This window comes from Bubalus kerabau, chromosome 18 (assembly GCF_029407905.1).
Source record: "Bubalus kerabau isolate K-KA32 ecotype Philippines breed swamp buffalo chromosome 18, PCC_UOA_SB_1v2, whole genome shotgun sequence".
In the NCBI taxonomy this organism is placed as follows: Eukaryota; Metazoa; Chordata; class Mammalia; order Artiodactyla; family Bovidae; genus Bubalus; species Bubalus kerabau.
The window spans coordinates 4,112,815-4,133,650 of NC_073641.1; the positions used below are offsets into that span (position 1 = coordinate 4,112,815).

The window sequence follows — 20,836 nt, forward strand, 5'->3', positions numbered from 1 at the left end:
CCAACAAGAGTGGCAGCAGTCGGAGCGTCAATAAGGAACTTTGCCCCTAACAAAGGGGTTTATTATGCCAGAAGCTAAATTAATCACATTGATTTCATGTAAATCTCCCCCAAACCTTTGGAGGTAAGACTTATTCTTCCCATTTTACAGAAGGAAAAACTGAGGCTCATTGGCTTGCTTGATAATTGCTGAATTGCCGACCTTAGAATCTCATATCTGTCTTTGTCCTTTGCACTTGCTGTTCCTCAGCCCTAATGGTTGGTTATTACCCCAGGGAGCTTTACATCTGGTTTGGAATCTCTTTTTAAATGTCATTTTAATGGAGAGAAAGCTTCCTTGATGACACCGTAAAGTAGGAGCTTTCTTTTTCTTCGAAGCACTGTCTTATACGTACACACGATGGCTGACCGTGTTCGTCCTCCCACCACGCGAATGGGTACTTGGTGGGCCCAGGACTTGGTGTGTCTTGCCCACCGCTGTATACTCAGTGCCTGGATTGAGGCCATGGTAATAGCATGTTTTCAGTATATGCAGGTGTGGAATGAGCAGGTAAGTGATTAAATACCTGGTGCAAAGACCCACCGGCTTAACCATCACCTGTCTTTCTTGGAGGACTCATGAGGTACTTGTTTATAAGATTGTCCTGATCCTTCAAACAACAAGTACGGTTGCTTCTTTCCTCCTGCGTGTTCAGAGGTTGGGGTTCCAGATTCCCGAGCTGAAGCTGGAGCCCCCATGTGACTTCCCGGACGTCTCATGTCATTGTAAGTTAGATGCTGCTGACAGCCTTTTAGGAGTCCCTGCTCCAGCAGGATTCCTGGCCAGGTTTCCAGCTGAAAGATCAAGTTCAGGGTCAGCTGATGTCAGTAAAGTCACCAGCTTTATTTTTTAATGGTTGGTTGGTTGATTTTTTTTTTTTTTTTTTGTCTTCTCAGTTTTCAATGTCCTCCCCTTCTGTGGGATGGAAGAGAGAAACAGCTGGGTGTAGCTGAGAGTTCCCTGTCCTCTGAAGTGAATTCTCCATCCAGAGGCCAGTACTCTCCTCAGCAAAGCCATATGCTCCTCTAATCTTTCTCTAACTTTTCTTTGGTGCCCAGGTGGTGCTGCCCTCGGCCAGCTCCTTGCCTAGTAGGTGCTGTTCCACCGCCAGCTCTTTTCTCCTTCTTTTCCACATTAACCTGCCCTGCGTCTCCATCTGATCGAAGACTCTGCAAAATGAGCCACATTCCTTGGATGAATGGTTCTTGACGAGGGCTCCACATCTCATGATGAATCTGCTCCGCCGTTAGGCCCAGAAGGGCACCAACTGTGTGTGCATGGTGCACCTGGGTTGGTGTTTCCTGCATCCTTGGGCCCTCAGTGCTTTCTGCATCCTGGCTGCTCAGCTCCACACCACAGACTCTGAGATTGCCAAGTCCTGGATATGTGAGCAAGTGTACAGAAAACTAAGTGCCGTTAACATCTCCAGATACCGTATGCATTCTAGTTGGGACCTTCCTCACTTTAAGACACAGAGTGAATAACAAGGCAATTTCAAGGCCTATGACAAGTGGTCCCCAACCTTTTTGGCACCAGGGACCAGTTTCACGGAAGGCAATTTTTCCATAGACCAAGGGTCAGGGAAACAGTGTCAGACTTTATTTTGGGGAGCTCCAAAATCACTGCAGATGGTGACTGCAGTCATGAAATTAAAAGACGCTTACTCTTTGGAAGAAAAGTTATGACCAACCTAGATAGCATACTGAAAAGCAGAGACATTACTTTGCCAACAAAGGTCCATCTAGTCAAGGCTATGGTTTTTCCAGTGGTCATGTATGGATTCGAGAGTTGGACTGTGAAGAAAGCTGAGCACCGAAGAATTGATGCTTTTGAACTGTAGTGTTGGAGAAGACTCTTGAGAGTCCCTTGGACTGCAAGGAGATTCAACCAGTGCATTCTAAAGGAGATCAGCCCTAGGTGTTCTTTGGAAGGAATGATGCTAAAGCTGAAACTCCAATTCTTTGGCCACCTCATGCGAAGAGTTGACTCATTGGAAAAGACTCTGATGTTGGGAGGGACTGGGGGCAGGAGGAAACGGGGACGACAGAGGCTGAGATGGCTGGATGGCATCCCTGACTCAATGGACGTGAATTTGAGTGAACTCTGGGAGATGGTGATGGACAGGGAGGCCTGATGTGCTGCAATTCATGGGGTTGCAAAGAGTGGGACATGACTGAGTGACTGAACTGAACTGAGGGTCAGGGGGAGTGGTTTCCAGATAATTCAAGTGCATTATATTTATTGTGAACTTCATATCAATTACTATCATAATGTGATATATAATGAAATAATTATGCAACTCAGCATAGTGCAGAATCAGTGGGAGCCCTGAGCTTGTTTTCCTGGGGGTGATGGGAGACGGTGGCAGCCACTCCCCAGCGCTAGCATCACCGCCTCAGCTCCACCCCAGATCATCAGGCATTAGATTCTCCAAAGGACCGTGAAACCGAGATCCCTCATGCACACAATTCATAGGAGGGTTCATGTTTCCGTGAGAATCTAATGCTACAGCTGATCTGACAGGGGGTGGAGCTTAGGCAGTAATGCCAGCAATGGGGAGCATCTGTAAATACATATGAAGCTCTGCTTGCTTGCCCACCGCTCGCCTCCTGCTGTGCAGGCTGGGTCCTGTCTAAGCCTGGGGGCTGGGAACCCCTGCTCTGTGACATCCAATTCAGGGGGTATTTTCCACCAAGGCTCTTTCCTGCAATGCGTGTGATTCACACTGTCCCAGCAAGTCAGGAGTGAGGGGCACTTGGATTTGGAGAAAGGCTCTGTGCTACCGGCCTGTCTCTGGAATTTGTTGGTGACTTCCCTGAGGGCTGAGGTTCATTTCAAGATTCACTTTCCCATGACTTGCAGAAGATGGAGCTTGAGTTCTGGCATATATGGCATTTTATCAATGGGTGTTCTCCCTTCTCTGGCTCTTAAGCAATCTAGTTCTCTCAAACATCCCAGAGAAGCAGATAATAGTCAAGCTGATGGCAAGGAAGAAAAAGACATTCTCAAGGCGTGGCTTAGTTCAACTCTAGGTAGATTTTGCATCTGCTATTCAAATGAAACCACAGTGCATTGATGGGTGGTACCCATGGTGGTGGCCCATCCTGCTGCTAAGTCACTTCAGTTGTGTCCGACTCTGTGCGACCCCATAGACGGCAGCCCACCAGGCTCCCCCGTCCCTGGGATTCTCCAGGCAAGAACACTGGAGTGGGTTGCCATTTCCTTCTCCAATTCATGAAAGGGAAAAGTGAAAGTGAAGTCGTTCAGTCGTATCCGACCCTCAGCGACCCCATGGACTTCAGCCTTCCAGGCTCCTCCATCCATGGGATTTTCCAGGCAAGAGTACTGGAGTGGGGTGCCTGGGAACCCTTTAAATAACCAAGGAAAGTAAAGTAGGGGTGTCATGGGGAAGGTTCATGCCATGTCTAGAGCATGGGATGAGATGTCCCCTTATATTCTGTCCAATCCACACAGTCTATGGTACTGAACGGCAGCCAGACTTTTTGTTAAGCCATAGTTGGAGTTCACATTTGCCGACTACCTTGCAGTTTTACTTCTAAGAGTATCGTACTGTAGTCAAATTGTCTGAATTTCAGCCATTCCTCTATGCATCTCTGAGGAATACTTTCTTCATCCAGAAAAGCCCTATTTGCACTCCTCTGCTGCCCTGATGAGAAAGGAGACTCTTACCTGCTCTGCAGGGGTGGGAGCTGGAGCTGAATGGCAGACTCTGGGTGGGCGTGTGTTGGGGGTGTCGGTGAAAAGGCACCTGGAGCCAGGAGGCAGCAAGGGCATGACTTTGCGGAGGCTGGCAGCCCCTGCTGCTGGCACCAGGGAGCCACACAGCCCAGCTCCCGTGGGGCTCCCCGCTTGGCCCGACTTCTCCATGATGCAAACCAGGCCACTCAGAGGCTGCCTGCAAACTTTCCACTGAGCGCTAAGCAGTGATCTCCCGCTCTGGGGGGAGTCTTCCCAGGTCCCAGTCAGGCACAGCTCAGAGAATTGATCTATTAGATTAACCAGGAAGGAAAGAGCGGGAGAGCGAGCTGGGAGGCTGTGGAGTGGAGCGTTTTTGCGTAGCAGTCCCCTCCCTTCTGACTTGGGTATTAATTGCTACATTACCACTGCCATGTAAGAAAGACAGTCAGCAAAGCCTGGGAGAGCTCCAGCTCCTCCCTCCCTGCTCTGCTCAGCTTCCCTCTCCTCCTCCATCCCCTCGCAGCGCCCTCTGCCCTGGCGGTGCTGGCCCAGCCTGGCATCTGGAGGTCCTCCCGTGTCGAGGACTTGGGGGGACAGCGGGAGGGGCTTGGCGGGAGGAAGGAAGGGAACAGACACCGTGCCCTGTGGGCTCTCTGGATGCAGAAGCCGGACTCACTGCAGAGGCAGCTGTGCTGTTCCTGGAGCCTCTGGGGTGCATCCATCTCTCAGGATCCGAGCAGGCAGGCTCCAAGTTCCAGGGCACGCAAGGTGGGTGCCTCCCTTCTGGGCGCTGACAACACAACCTGCCTTTCCTCTGCCACCATGAGCGGCTGCTCCAAAAGATGCAAGCTTGGGTTCGTGAAATTTGCCCAGACCATCTTTAAGCTCATCACGGGGACCCTCAGCAAAGGTAGGGAGCCTGGCCTTGACCCGCGTTTTATATCTTGGTGTGGTCTGGCCAGTCCGAGTGCCTCGGTGCAGTAAGCGTGGCATTTCGGTCCACCTGGGTCACCGAGGAAGCTGGAGGAGAAACTGGTGGCTGGGTTTCGGGGTTGCTGACAACCTGGGTCCTGGCTCTGAGCAGGCGGGCACCAGGCCAGGGAGCTCAGCGGCTGTAATTGCCCGGAACTTTGGAAATGGATTTGGTGGTGTGTGGCTGATTGGTTACAGGCGGGCAGAGGGACAGGACCCTTCCCAGAGCACTGGAAACGGCTTAGAATGACTAGAGTTTCAAGAAGTTATCCACAGAGGAGTGTTGTGTCTTGTTGATAAAAGAGAGGTTTGATGCGGTGGGCTGTGAGTAATTCTGCAGATCAGAGACGCTGGAGGGAGCCAGCAGGAGTGGCTTCGAGGCTGGAATCCGTGGTGCACTGGTGAATACAGGATCTATATTAGCTCTGGGTCTGATGTGCCGAGAGCTTTCTCCTCTTGGGTTCCAGGGTCTCGCGTTTCTGGGGTTTTGTTCATCATTTCTTTGTGGTTTGGGATCCCTTGTCCTTCTGCGTCTCCTACGTAAGCCCATGCCCCAAGAACTGGGGTGGCAGGGAGTCTTCAGGTCTGACTGCCCAGGTAGCCCACAAAGGGTGCTTGTGGACCAGAATCAGGGCTCCTTGTGTGCCATTCAGCCTCAGGACACAGAGGGGTGGCTAACGTCTCTGGGCCATCCCTGTGTCTGGGGCCCCTCATCGCACTCTGTACCAGGGAGTATGAGGCACTCAGAGACACTCTGGCAAACTTTCTGGAGATAAAATTTGAAGAGAGAGCAGCAGCGTGATGTGACTGCACTGGCTGAAAAAACGTCTTTAAATTTTCATGCCCTTCGTTCAGGAGGAAAGAGTCTTGGGGGAAGCAGTGGACAGGGTATTTGGAGAAGGAGCGAGGCCCACAAGCCCTTGATGGGGGTTTTGAAAACGACAGTGAGAGACGATAAAGGCTGTGTATGAGCCTCTCTAATGACCTGGGTCAAGGCTGCCCGGCAGGTCTAGCCTGGTGACATGGTAAGGTGGGTATAGAAGGAAGGATGGTGAGATTCTGCTTATTTCTTTTCTCCGCTCCTTTCGCCGCTCCTGTTCTGTCCCCCACTGCACTTGTGAAACAGGTTACTGCCCCTCCTGGAACCCCAGGTGGAATGAAAACTCAAAACTGAGAGTCAGCTGCCAAGCAGAATTCCCAGGGGCTCCAGGCAGGGTGGACTGGGGTGAGGGGAGAGAGCAGAGGGCTCAGAGGATCGCGCAGAGCGGCCCCACTCAGTCCTCTGACACGAATGGAGTGCTTTCTTCTCACACCGGCGATTCTGGCTCTCGGGGTTAACGGGTGGCGAGCGGCATCCTATCCCAGTCTCTGCTGCCCAGAACGCGATGGAAAGAGCTTTGGCCTGGACTTAGGCAACCTAGGTCTCAACTCCAGCTTTGTTCCTTACGCAAGTCACAGCCTCTCTGAGCCTCAGTTTCCTCATCTGTAAAATGAATCTAACCCGTCTACCTCCCAGCCTTGTTGCAAGGATCCAGGGAAGCTGAGACACAGGCTCGCTTTGCGGGGCATGTTGCAGTGACCCCACGTGAAGGAGCCGCCAAGGACTGAGACAGGCATGGGTCTGCAGAGGGGACCCAGACCATCCAGGCTTCCAAATTCTTTCATGTATCTGACTTCAGGCGGGGCTGTACACTCCAGGCAGCATCAGAGCAGGGAGAGATCTCAGAAGGACTTAACGCAGCAAGCAGGAGTGAGCGTGAGCAGGTGAGGCCAGTCAGGCAGAGAGAGGGTGTGCAAAAGGGTGTGTATAGAAGACAGAGGGTGGATGGCTATTTGAATAAATGAGCATGAAGATACTTTCATCTGCATATTTACCTATAATCATCCATTTAACATTTATTGAGCACCTGTTCTGCGCCACACTCATAAGACACTGGACACATGGATGAATAAGACTCGAGCCCTTTGTCAACAAATGTGCATGCTGGTGGGAAAACAGACCAAAGACACAGACACAAGATGCAGACACCATGGGGATGTCACGCTGGTGCTGAGACGGAGGGAGGCATCAGAGAACAGACACCCAGGCAGGTGAAGAGCTCCTCCAAAGGCGGCATCTCAACCGAGTCCAGAAGGCACACCGGGGCTGGGCAGCAGAATGAGGTTGGCGCTGGCAGAGGGAGCTCATTGAAGCCTCAGCCTCTGCAGAGCAGCCAGCCGGTGGGTCAGGATGGCCCCCTCTCTCCACTCAGGATCCCAGAGACTGAGATCTGTGTGGCACAGAAAGGGCTCCATGGGACCAGCGCTGGGGACCAAGTGGCCGCCTGGACTTCCCTGGACCCACTTCGGTGCTGAGTTTCTGCAGACCCACGTGCGAGGTGACACGGCAGGCACCGGGGTGGCACGCTGCTCCTGGCTCCGCAGAGAGCCCTGAGTGGTTACACAGCCCTGGCTCTGCGCCAGGCACATGCTGGGAAACCAGAGTTCTGCCCACCCCAGGTGTTCGGTAAATATTTTAAAAATAAACAACCAAGAAAGCAGGGCTAAGCCTAGAGCAGGGGAGTGGAGAAAGGTCTTTTTAATGTATAGACCAGCCCTAGGTGAATTTAGAGTAGAGCCTATGTGGACACGTGACATTTGCATCATGATTTCTGATTTTCATTGTGATTTCACTTATTCATTATTCGTTGCACTGAGCCCTAGATTTGTGATAATCCAACCTTTAGAAGAATTTCTTTCTGCTCCTTTTGCGACTGAGGAATGTAAAACTCCCAGGGACCTCCAGCTGGTCCCAGGAGCAGCTTACAGTTTCTGCCTGCCTTGGGAATAACTGGGGAACAGGGAGGGCCCACGAATGCCCGTGTCCTGGTCACCTCCCTCTGATGCCAGCCCTCCCATCCTAGTGGTCTCAGTGGCTGGTGGCCTAGATTTCTCATGGCTAGATCTCCAGATGTGAACAGATCAGGTCCTCCTCCTTGACGTCGGTCTTTTCCTTCATAGCTTTGATCACGATATGTGATCTGTCTTTTCTTTTAGGAACACATCAGCTAAAGGCTGCCTTCCTCACTTGAGCTCTATGAGGGCAGGGGCCAGGTGCGTTTTTACCCACCACTGTGGCCAGTTAGGCATCCAGGGCCCGGCGCAGAGTGAGTGCACCACCAGTAGGGCTAAATGAGTGAAGCAGCGCTGCACGGCACCCTGCGGTGGTACCCGGAGTAGCTTGAGTTTCTAGGAAGCACCGTGCACACCTCTGTCCCAGAGGTGCTCAGCCTATGGCCAGAGGGTAAGCTTCCAGACAGACAAATCATTCAGAACCTTGCCTGAGCTTCTTTGTGTCTTGGGAAGGGCTTTTCAGTTGTCAACAGAGGGGCGGTCATGTGTGAGTTGTGGGGATGGGAAAATGTCTGGCACCTTCACTCCTGCCCCTCCGGCTCTACTTTGATTTGCTTTACTTACTGCATTTTGTTGATATTTAACAGCAAGTTTCTTACTTAAAAAAAAAGAAGTTTGAAAGCCGATTATGCAGTGGAAAAGGCAATTTGATGCCAGACTAGTACATCTTGGGCTTTCTGCTGGGGAGCCTCGTGCTCTCTCTGGCCTTAGTTACCTACTCTGTGAAGTGGAATCATAAGTGTCCTCCTTATAAGATTACACAAGATGGTCGGCCTAAAGCTTCCTGCGCAACAGATCTCCCGGAAATGTTCCGTGGTGCTCCCGCAGTGGTTAACTGGTACTCTCAGGGCTGCGAGCATCTGATAGCAGGGATGTCTCACTTCCTGCTTGTTTCTTGAGCCCCTAACACAGACTCTGAGAGCAACTTCTGCTTTTTCCTTCTCCTGAGCTTTCTCTCCTGTGGCCCACCCAGGGCTGAGACTGACATTTCTTACACCTGACTCCCTGATCAGGAGCCACGAGTGTGCCTCCCAGAGCCAGGCCTCCCCTGCTCTAAGGAAGAATTTAGCAGAAGCCCAGCTCCCTGCCGGGAGTCCCAGAGCTCCAGCCCCCAGGGGACCTGCGTCCTCCTGTTCCCGTGCAGCCGGCCCCTCAGGTCTAGCTCAGAGACTCCAGGACTCGGAGGCAGAAGCTAGAGGTCGTGCAGGCTCCCCTCTGGCTGGGGAGGTTTAAGCCCATTTCCTTCTGCATTTTGTAAACCCATTTGTCACCCCAGGCACAGATGGCAAAGGCAAAGCAAAGCAGGAGGTAGGAATCCAATCCAGGAGAGCTTCAGTTGTCCTGACCACCCATGTGGCTGCGGGGTCAAAAGCGGGGCAGTGCTGATCTTGTAAGATTTATCTCAAGGACTTTGACCTGGAGCCCCAACTCCCCCTCCTGTCCTGGCCCAGGTCACTTCTCTCTGCACTGCAGGAGCTCAGCTTCAGACCCACTGGAGACAAGCTGTGCCTCTTGCCATCTCTTCACTGCTGTTCATGGGCCTCAAGAAACTGACCTTGAACCTGGGGAGGACTCTGCCCTCGGGCAGGCTGGGCTGGAGTCCCAACCCTGCGGTACACCAGCTGTGTGAATTTGGGTGAGTTGCAAAACCTCCCCAAACCAAAGTTCCTCCTTGTTCATTGGAGATAATAGCGATATCAACCACGAAAGGCTGTTTTCTCATTTAACAAGGATAATACAAGTCACAGGCTGGCAGCTTGCTGGGAAGGGGGCGACTCTGCACTTGTAGGGAGTTGAGAGCAAGTCCCTCCTGACCCTGGAAGTAGGCATTGCAATCATTTCAAACCATTTTTACAATTTTAAGGAAACTGACCTTTAGCTAAGCCAGGTGGCCTAGCTGGCGATGAGTAGCAGGGCTGGAATTAGAAGTCGGGTTCTAGTGGAGTCAAGACCAGGTGCTTCCCTGTCCCCAGGGCTGAGGAAGATGCCCCTGCAGGCATGCTCCCCACCTTGTGACCAGGAGAGTTCCCCCAGCTTCTCGTTAATTTTGTAGGTGTGTTTGTCAGAAATGATTGTACCTGCTGAATCAATTCAGGGCAGCCATCTGTCTTGCAAGGAGTTGGGACAAATTCCATAATGTGGCATGGCCTGGATTAAGGAACACTGATGGGTAAAGGGAACACCCCCACACTCCAAGGTCAGCAAGACAGATGCACGTGTGCCCACCTGGCCTCGCTATCATCTCTGGGGTCTGAGCACCTACTGAATGGTGGGCCAACTCTGCACCCACGAGGGACCCTCCCTCACCGCTCTCCATTCTTAGAGGGCAAGTGTGAAACATGGTCATGCCAGTGGAGAAATACACAAGTTTTATGTCATCAGGAAGACTAGAATAGAGACATCGACTCTTTACTAGAATTATCTAGGAAAGCAATGACCTTGCCTCTGGGGATCTTGCAACCTGTGAGATGTGACAGTGCCCTCTGTCAAAAGGAGGACACCACCCGCCTCCTGAGAAGCTCAACTTGTGCGCACCCATCTTTGCTGGGAAAATTAAGGTCCCCACCACCCCCAGTCCGATCTAGTCTGCTGTCCCAGCCATGCAGGTAAGCACTGAGTCTGTGTGAGCACAACCTCTTCCTTGGTTGCAACTGGCAACCTCTGAGCATTTGTACCTTGCCATCAGCAGAAAGTTCCATCATTCCAGTGCATTCCTGCCTCCTCAGTCCCAAGCCAGAGCCTGCCAGGGTGGGCAGTGTGCTTGCTTTGGCTCTCCCCTGTGCAGTAGCCCTCATCCCAGCCTGCAGGTCTCTTATCCTTGTCCCTCTGTGGCAGACCCATCACTCCTTGATTCATTTTGCTGGCCAGGTGCTCTCCTCAGGGATTGGGACTCTGGGGTCCCCTTAGTCCCACAGCAGAGGAGAGAGGAGGGTGGGACCTCCTCCCCCTGCCCAGGCTGTCCCTCTCTGGGCCCCCAGGCCTCTGTTCCACATGACACCCATACCAGGCAGGAAGGATTTGTTCAAGGCTGCTTATCCCAGCCCTGCTGCACAGACATCCTATTAACTTTAAGACCACGGGGGAGCACCTAGTTTGTTTCAAATTAAAAGTAGTTGGAAGTGGGCCCCTCTGGCAGGTGTGAGGGCTGCAACATGAAGACACAGTGGCTCAAATCAGGTCTTGCTCAGTGTTGGGAGGTTCGGAGGTCCCTGGCCATGCCAGTGTGACCCTCACTTTCCCCATTCTGCTCAGGTGGCAGAATCTTCCCTGGATTACCTCTCTCACCAGACTGTAAGTCCCATGTCCCAGAGAACTGTTGATTCGTGAGAACAGATGGGGTCGGGTGAAGCAGCCATGGAAGGCTGGAAGACGCAGGGGATGCACAGCTCTGGAGCCAGGCAGCCCTGGCTTCGAATCCTGCCCCTGCCTGGCAGGGCAGCCCAGGGCAAGCCATGTCCCACCTTGAGTCTGTGTCCTCCCTTGAAAAATGGGGCCAGTCTCTCCCTCCTCGTGGGGCTACGAGGAGAGGGCGCCTGTGACACCCCCAGCACCAAGCACAGAACAGCTGCCCAGGAAGAGCCACATTCCCACCCTTCTCTTCCTTTCCTGGGGTTAGACCTTGGACTTGTAGCTGGCAGGAAGGAGGCAGAGGCCAAAGAAACAAGCCCTGAGTCAAGGCTTCTTCCGGATCTTCTCTAGATGCCCTGCTCCTCCAAAGTTGCCACCTCCACCCTCAGCCGCTCTGAATTACGTCTTTGTAAACAAGGATTTGTCCACAGCTGAAATTATCCTTTTTATTCAGTGGTTTTATGTTTGTATTGACCATTCCCTTGCCCCTCTGAGAGTAGGCACAGTTGCTGCATGGGCCTTATTGGTGATGCCTCGAGCTGTGGATGGATGTTGAATAAATGATGACCGACTGCTTTCCCTGCCCAGCAACACTCAGGAAAGTGTGACTGGAGTCCTTTTCTGAGGCCTGGGCTTTGTTAGGCTAGTGTGGAGGCCTCCCATGCCCCATCTTCCTGTTCTGAATTTCTGTGCAGGAGGTTGATAGAAGTCACCAGCCACAGTGACCTTGATGAGGTGAAGGGTCAGTGCAAGTAAGACCAAGGGCCTGGCCACCCCTCCACCCTGGTTCTTGCATGCTCTATGGGATTGCCCTTGCTGCCCGTCCATGGAGGCTGGCCAGATGCACAGAGGGGAGGTCACACAGGCTCCCCAGGCCAGCTGGATGCAATGGAAGCCAGCACTCCAGGAAGAGACACCAGTGAAGATGTTTATGACCGCCGTCGGCCCCCTCCCTGTACGCTCCACGAGAAAGCCTTCTTCCTGTTGGGATGATGGCAGGAGGGCCATGAATGCAAAGCTAACTGTGGTCCTGTCTTCCTAAAGCCATCGAGTTCCATTTCGTGGTCTTAGAGCTGCAAAGAGCAGCTGACTGGGAGCTGGGCCTGGCTTTGATTCCAGATCCCTCCCTTCTCTGGGCCTCAGTGTCGTCATCACGAAAATGAGGGAGTGGCTGGTTTCAAAGATCCCTTCCAGTTTTAGAACTTTAAGATTTCCCAGCAGTCCTTGTAACACTATGCATGGCATCTGCTCTATGCCTGACATTGCTGTGAGCACTGTACACAGTTTTATTTAATACACACAAGAACCCCAGGAGGTGGAGAGCTCCCACTAACCCTCTTGACGGCTGAGAAGTTCTGGGCTTCAGGAGCGGAAGTGTCTGGCTCCAGGTCACACAGCCAGCTTGGAACACAGCCAGACTTGGAAATCAGGCTGTCTGCCTCCAAGTTCCAGTTTTACTCCGTACATGACACTCCCTTCATTTCTGAAACTCAGATCTGGTGTAGGAAAGTAATAAAGACAAAACTGGTTCTTTCCCAGCTTAACAAAGAGGTGGCACAGGTTTCAAGGCCTCCATTCTGACCCAAGCAGCACAACTCTGGAGAATTCCCCTGAGCTCTGTGACTCACCGCCCCCCAACTACACCCCAGATCCTCATGCACAGATTCCCCTTCCCCAGCCCAACCACAAAAAATATGGGAGAACTAGCCCAATAGCTGAGATTGCACAGAGGGGGAAGAAAAGAAATACCACCCAGCAAGCATTCCCATTGTAATTCCAGCCCAGCCAGTTTTCATTTCTTGCTGGAATGAGGTGGTTTAGAAGCTGAGGCAGATAATGGAGCAGGAGTCAGAAGGGTAGTTGTGATTCAGAGGCTTGTGTCTGAGAGGCTGGGGTTAGCCTACCCAATTTTCTTTCTGTAATCTTTTGATTAACCCTGGGCCAGTTGGGGTGGCATTTTTCAAACCATCTGTGCTTGACAGGCAAAGCCAAGCCCAGGCTTGCAGCTCGCTATCTGAAAACATCAGTTGGGAACCGGCTGTGCCTTGGGATACTCCTAAACCACAGCCCTGAGGCGTATTGGACTGCAGCACCCTCCTGCCGTCCTTGTGCTGATTAACCCTGTCCTGGCCTCACCCGTCGAAAAGCAGCAGCCTGTCCTGCCAAACCCAACAGGCCCCATATGAGGAATAATAACAGCCGCTGTCCATTCATTGTGTACTATTTGTTTGCTAAGGTTTTACAAGGATCCCTGCAGTCAATCCAGCCTGGCGCTATGAGTTACCTTCTTCTGTTATTCCCACCCTGGGGCTGGGAGAGGTTGATTATTTTGCCCAAGATGACAAAGCCAGAGCTATGACTCTGAAGCTCGCATACAGTACCAAAGAAGCACTCTCTGCATCCAAGCCCTCAGCACTGACATCCTCCATTATGGGCTTTTCTGTGGTCCCCGCCCCCGTTCACGTGCCGAGGCCCTAACTGTGTTCAGGCTGTACAGTAAGCCCCCTGCATAGCAGCCTTCAAGTTGCCAGCTTTCAAAGACGTGAACGCGCGTTCGCAGGTTCCATCATGTAAGTTAAGTTCCTGGGTCACGACTGTCACGTGTGTGCGTCCTGTGCAAGGGGTTGTGCTTTTGTGTCCTTTACAATATTGTGCAGAGCACAGTAATGCAGCATCTTCATTTCAAGCCCAGGATGTTCAGAAGCAAGTGTAAAACCAGCGCTGATGCTTTTACATCAGCTGCTAAGAAGCACCAGCTGTTGCTGTACTGCTGTGCTTTTCAAGATACTGTACCATAAGGTTTGAAATTGGAGAAGGAAATGGTACCCACTCCAGTAGTCTTGCCTGGAAAATCCCATGGACAGAGGAGTCTGGCGGGCTACAGTCCATGGTATCGCAAAAGCTAGACACGACTTAGCGACTTAAGATTTAAAATGCTTTCTTTATTTTTTGTGTTCATTTTTTAAATATTATTGACGTGAAAAGCATTATAAACCTATTACGGAAAAGTACTATATAGTCAGTTGTGTTAGTCGGACACCTAGGGAAACTTTGTTGAACTTACAAACAAATTGGGCTTACAGACACACTTTCAAAATGGAACTCGTGAGTATCCAGGGGACTTACTATATTTCGAGATAAGACTTAAAACAAGTATTTCAGGTTCAATGAGGTGGGGCCCTGATCTGATGAGACCAGTGTCCTTACAAGGAGAGACACGCACGCAGCGAAAAGGCCACGTGCAGACACGGTGAGAACACAGCAGCCTCTGCGAGCAGAGGAGAGAGCCTCGCCAGAAACGAGCTCTGCCAGCACCTTGGGCTCGGACTTCCAGCATCCAGAGCCGCAGAGAAAAATACTCCTATTGTTTAAGCTGCCTAGTCTGTGGTATTTTGTTAAGGCAGCCCTAGGAAACTAATACACCCCACAGACAATTCTTTACATAGCATTCCTCCCACATTTTGTATTGTCATAAATGTATGTAGCATGAAATTGACCATTCTGAGGTGTACGATTCGGTGGCATCAATTGCATTTCACAGTGTTGTACAGCCGTCGTCACCGTGTAGCTACAGAACTTTCCATCTTCCCACACTGAAGCTCTGTCCCCATCCAACAATGACGCCCCATTCCCTCCTCCACCAGCTCCTGGCCACACCTTTACTTCCTCTATGAATGTGGTTATTGTCGGTCCCTCATGTAAGTGGGGTCACACAGCATTTGCCCTTTTGCACTTGGCTTATTTCACTTAGCATAATATTTTCAAGGTTTATCCATGTAGAATGTGTCAGAATTCCATTCCTTTTTAAGGCTGAATAATACTCTAGAGTAGGGATTAACTGTAATTTTTTTTTTTTATCCATTCAACCATCGCTCTTTATCCATTCCTATATTTTTAGAATACATAATCCGCTTCCTCGCAACTCTGCCTGCAGTGATTTCTTGCCAGGTTCAGAGTCAAATACAGACTTTCCTCTGTGGTCTATAGCCTTTTTTTTTTTAATAAAGGGTTGACTTTATTTGTATTTATTTATTTGAGTGCGGCAGACCTTAGCTGCAGCAGGCAGGGTCTCCGTTGCGGCTCACAGGCTCCGTAGCTGCGGGATGCAGACCCCGTTGCCCAGCAGCTTGCGCCTGACCAGAGATGGAGCCCTCGTCCCCTGCATCAAAAGGCAGATTCTCAACCACTGGGCCAGCAGGGAAGTCCCTACGGCCTTTGCATGATCTGTCCCTGCATTTCTGGCCTCCTACTCTGCTGACATTCTCCTCCTACCACCAGGCCATGCTGTTCTTGCTGGAACACCAGGTCCTAACCCCCGGGTCCTGACAGTCACTCTGTCCTCTCTCTGGACACACTCCACCAGCTTTCCTCTGCTTCTCTCCCGCACTTCATTCAAATCCTTTCCTGTCTGAGATCCTCATCTCCCTCTACACACAACAGCATATTCTACCCTCTGAGGCTGTCTCATTTTCCTGAACAGCACTCCTGCATTTCCGTCACACGTTTATTCCTTTGTCTCTGGCCTGGTTTGTCCACTGACAGTCCAGCTCCACAAGGGCAGGGGCTGTCCTGGCTGTAGCTGCTTTCCCAGCACCTGGGCCAAAGAAACTGAGCAGGCCACCAGGCAGACGAGATGCTCAGGAGGGGACAACGCAATGGGAAGCAAAGCTGGCCCTGGAACCTAGGCCTCTGAGTCTTCTTTTCTTTCCTGGTAGTCTCTGCCCTGCATGCCCATTAAAGCCTTTGCTTCTGTGTTCTGTCTTCTCGAGTCCATCTTTCTGTCCACATTTATTCTCCCTAGCAAGGTGCCAGTGATCCTAATTCAATGGAATGGAGAAAGGAAGAAAGGAAGGGAGGATAGATCACAAGTCTTCCTATTTGCATGTCTTCCTGTGGCCTCTAGTCAACACTCGTGAAAGCCAAGCAAACCTCTCTCTCCTGACTTCACTGTTTCTCCATACATGTCCTCAGTGTGTTTTTGTTCAGTAGCTCATCTGTGTTCTACTCTTTGTGACCCCATGGACTGCAGCATGCCAGGCTTCCCTGTCCTTCACCATCTCCCCAAGTTAGCCCAAGCTCATGTCCATTGAGTCAGTGATGCCATCCAACCGTTTCATCCTCTGTCGTCCCCTTCTCCTCCTGCCCTCAATCTTTCTCAGCATCAGAGTCTTATAAATGAGTCAGTTCTTCCCATCAGGTGGCCAAAGTATTGGCGTCAGTCCTTCCAATGAATACTCAGGACTGATTTCCTTTAGGATTGACTGGTTCGATCTCCTTGCAGTCCAAGGGACTCTCAAGAGTCTTCTCCAATACCACAGTTCAAAAGCATCAATTCTTCTGCACTCAGCCTTATTTATAGTCCAACTTTCACATCTCCAATTTGCACCTTCGGTTATCTTGCTCCCTGAGTCCCATTGATTATCTTCCCCCTGTGGTTCTCTTGTCTGTCACTCTTTCCGTTCTCAGCATTGTCCCCAAAGTCCAAGCTCTCATCATGTCTCACTGCTTTGATGCAGCTGGCAGGCCACATCTCTTCCCTATTCTCCCCTCCTGTCTCCTCCACACCAGGGCTGACAAAGAGATGGTTCATTTAACCCAGGAGCCCTACTTCTGGAAATTTACTCTAAGCAGATCATCAGAGATGTACACAAAGACTTTTTATTCAGGGGTGTGCATAAGGGTATTGCATTACAATAGTGAAAAATTGGAGATGATCTCAACTTGTCAAAAAATAGTGGGCTAAATAAATTTTGATTCATCCATCTGGTGCAATAATATTAAACCTTTGAAAAATTATTTTGAGGACTACTTAATAACAAGCAGAAATGCTATTGACATAATATCAGGTAAAAAAATCAGATCACAAAACTCTATGTACAATGAGACTCCAATCTGTGAATAGATACATGGACAGAAAAAGTAAAACAGAAAAGACACAAACAGAAATCCTGGGTTTTAGCTGAGATACATGGTTATTTTTTAAAGTTCTTCTTGATAGAAGAACTATATTCTCTGCTTTGTCTTCAATAAGCGTGTATATTTAATCAGACCATAAAATATCATTCGCTGAATACACATCTTTAATTTTTTAATTCTTCCCAATAGCTTCAATAAAAGTTATGTCTTCATTGCATTATGTCCTCTTCATATTAGAGCATGCCCAAACTTCTGGGCCTGGAGCTCAAAGCCTGTACCCTGTGGTCCCACCCCACTTCCTGCTCATATCTCCTCCAACACAAACACCTTCTCCTCCAGCCACACTCATCCTCACCTGGTTTCCAAACCAGACTTGTGTTCTGTAACCCTGAAACTACCCTCAAATGAGTCAACACACACACACACACAGAAGGAGTGTAAATATGGCAAAATATTGATAATAATTTGTGAACCAAGGTGAAGGGTATGTGTCTCCTAGATACTAATTTTGCAACCCTTCTATTATGTTAGTCACTCAGTTGTGCCCTATGGGCTATAGCTTGCCAGGTTCCTCTGTCCATGGTTTCTCCAGGCAAGACTACTAGAGCGAGTTGCCATTCCCTTCTCCAGGGGATCTTCCCAACCCAGGAATCAAACCCAGGTCTCCTGCGTTGCAGGAAGTTTCTTTACCTTCTGAGCCACCAAGGAAGCCCTTTTATAGGTGGACATTTTAAAAACCTCATAGTTGAGGAAAACAAAGGGGCGGTATCATATAGTGTTTAAAGGCATTGACTTCACTAAGAAGTGACCTTAGTTTAAACCCCAGCTCTAGGGACTTCCCTGATGCTCCAGTGGCTAAGAGTCCATGCTTCCAGTGGAGGGGGTTCAGGTTCAATTCCTGGTCAAGGAACTAAGATCCCATGTGCTGTGTGGTGCCGCCTAAATAAATAAATCCCAGCTCTGCCACCTATTAACTGAGTGACAATGACCTCAGGCAAGTTAAGTACTTCCTCGGTCCCAGTTTCCTCATCAGTAAAGTGGTGATAATGAAATCATGTATCTGTTTACTACCATTGCCTGGAGAATTGTATAAATGGAATAAATGGGTGTAAAGGTGTTAGTGAAGAGTCTGGTCACCCTGACCATTGTGGACTACTAGTACCGGTGTTAAACAATGGTTCTTAGCCATGAAGTTATCTGTGATGCTCTCTACCTTCCTCAGCACTCACCTCTGGATAACTAAGTGAAGCGCTGTGGCTTGGGGATCTTTCTGCCCCTGGCTCAGAGCAGTGAGCGTTCAGCGCAGGTTCCCGCAGCATCGACATCTCTAGGTCCTGGCATGGTGCCTGGCAAAGAGAAGGCAGCCAGTAAGGGCAGGAATCCCAAAATGAAGAACCAGAAGGGTTCAAGCTTCACTTTAAAGAAAGCTCATCTCATCAGATACAAGCTTGTAACCTTGCTGATGTAGCCGCCCTATTCCCACGTGCTTCTCAGAGATAAGGCATCACCTTGATAAATTAGCTGTGGATATAAGCTTCCTGCAGTTGGCATGGAGATGCAATTTAATTTCCAATTAAGCCTGATTTCTGGGCCGAGGGATTTGCCTGCCTCACACTGGGAGGATTATTCCAGCCAGATCTATTGTCAATGTTGGTGGTTCTGCCATGAGGTAGACTGTCATGGAAACTGGTCCTTTGGCCCTTGGATGGTTCAAGCAGGCACTGCTTTTCCCCGGAACTGAGTTTATACAAGTAGATTCAAGAAAGTTCAAAACAGACTATCCATAACAGAAATTTTTAAGACAGAGCACAGTTAACAGAGTGAAAGGGAGAAACAAGATGGTCCTCGATGCTCACAAGAAAGAAAAGTGGGAAGTTGCTCATGAGAAAAAGAGGGAAGTGGGAAGTTCTCCGAGCTCAGAGGAGAATCTATATCATCTGAGGAAGGAGACACCTTTGCTCAAACGGATGGTGAAGATTTGCTGAGCATCTTTTGTATACCAAGGGCTGTGCTGAGCACTTCATATTCAGCGTTGCACTGAATTATCACAGGCACCCTATCAGACAAAGGATGCTGTGCTCGTTTTCCTTTTTTGAGGGGGCTGCACCTTGGCAGCATTTAGGACCTTAGTTCCCCAACTAGGGACTGAACTCATGCCCTCTGCTTTGGGAGGCAGATTCCTAACTATTGGACCACCAGGGAAGTCCCTCATTTTCCAGTTGAGGAAATGGAGTCTCAACTGCCTAGATTCATAGACAATCTAGATTTGAACTCTCACCTTTCTGAGCATTCCTCCCTGCAGGCCCCCTTTCCAAAAATAAATAAAACACATAGTTTAGAACCAGAAGAATAAGGTTACACTAAGCTGAAACTTACCTCCCCCCAAATTTAAGAATAAGAAAAAGCCTTTAAAACACGTTCTGAAAGAGAGAGTAGAATGACTGAGTCTGCTTGGGGCGCATGATCCGATGGAGGGGCAAATGGCACCAGTTTCTGTTTGGCTTTCACACCTTCCCTGCAGCGTGATGGACCGGTGTGGCTAAGACACTCACAGAAAGTCAGAGGCTCAGGCTGCTCCAGACCAACAAGGTCCTGGCTTGTGACTCGAACTATTTCAGTTCCGGGAGTTGGAAAGAACCAACAGAGAGCATACAAAACAGTGTTTAAAGACACATGTGTACAAGATGTTTCAAAGAATACCACGTGCATGGCCAACAGAGTCACATAAAAATTAGATACCAAGAAGGTGTCACGTGGCCCAATTTTTACTGATGATTGCAAAAGTAAATCCTGAAGCTGTGTATAAATAAGCATGCTATCCACCCCTGGACAAGTTCTGGAATGGAGTATGGAACCAGCGGTTTGGGAACACCTGGAGAAGAAAGCAGGGTTGACCAAGAGAAGTGTGAGGTCCCTAAGAAAGAGACAAGTCAGCACAGCCTCTCTTCCTCCCTGCTTTTTAATATGGTGACCAGTTCATGGATTGCTGTGGCCGTAGCATGCCTGGGTTGCTGCCAGGTGTTTGATGGGCTGTGGGCTGGGCTATCACGGCATCAGGCAGAGCATAGCTAACTCCATCCGCCTGTCCATGTCGGCAGCTCTCCATCTGAATCTTTTCAGGGCTTTTCCAGGTGTTTATGCTTGGGCGTCACTCCACATCTGTGAGCTCTTCAGAGATGTGGCTCCAGGGAGCCATTTGAGAGCCTGGGCTCTGTGGGAAGGTATACAGAGGCACCCAACAAGCTATCAGTCCTGTCAAGAATTTGCCATTTTTGACATTAGGCAGAGACTAAGAAGCAGGACATTTGCTCCTTGGAAGAAAAGCTATGACAAAGCTAGACAGCATATTAAAAAGCAGAGACATAACTTTGTTGACAAAGGTCCCTTTAGTCAAAGCTATGGTTTTTCCAGTAGTCATACTGGAAAGTTGGACCATAAACGAGGCTGGAGTTGGACCATAAACGAGGCTGAGCACTGAAGAATTGATGCTTTCAAACTGTGGTGCTGGAGAAGACTCTTGAGAGTCCCTTGGACAGCAAGGAATTCAAACCAGTCAATCCTAAAGGAAATCAAACCTGAATACTCATTGGAATGACTGATGCTGAAGCTGTAGCTCCAATACTTTGGCCACCTGATGCGAAAAACTGACTCATTAGAAAAGACCCTGATGCTGGGAAAGATTGAAGGCTGGAGGTGAAGGGGACGACAGAGGATGAGACGGTTGGATGGCATCATCAACTCAACCAACATGAGTCTGAACAAGCTCCAGGAGATGGTGAGGGACAGAGAAGCCTGGTGTGGCACAGTCCTTGGGGTTGAAAAGAGTCGGACGTGACTTAGTGACTGAACAACAGCAAGGGGCAGGGTGCACAGTGGTTAGAGCGTAGAGTCTGAAACAATACTGTTCAGGTTTGAATTCCAGCTCTGCTGTTAGCTAATTTTGACCTTCAGGAAGTTAAATCTCTGCACT

At 49.9% G+C, this 20,836-nt stretch overlaps 1 protein-coding gene across 2 annotated transcripts in view; it reads left to right on the forward strand.

The window, feature by feature from the left end:
* Positions 1-4,560: 4,560 nt before the first annotated feature.
* The window catches only part of KCNIP1 (potassium voltage-gated channel interacting protein 1), a 403,298-nt gene continuing 387,022 nt past the window's right edge, over positions 4,561-20,836 (forward strand). For both annotated transcript variants that reach the window (XM_055554526.1, XM_055554527.1), the window contains exon 1: positions 4,561-4,648. In XM_055554526.1, coding sequence (XP_055410501.1) covers positions 4,561-4,648 — 88 coding nt within the window. The remainder of the gene's footprint in view (positions 4,649-20,836) is intronic.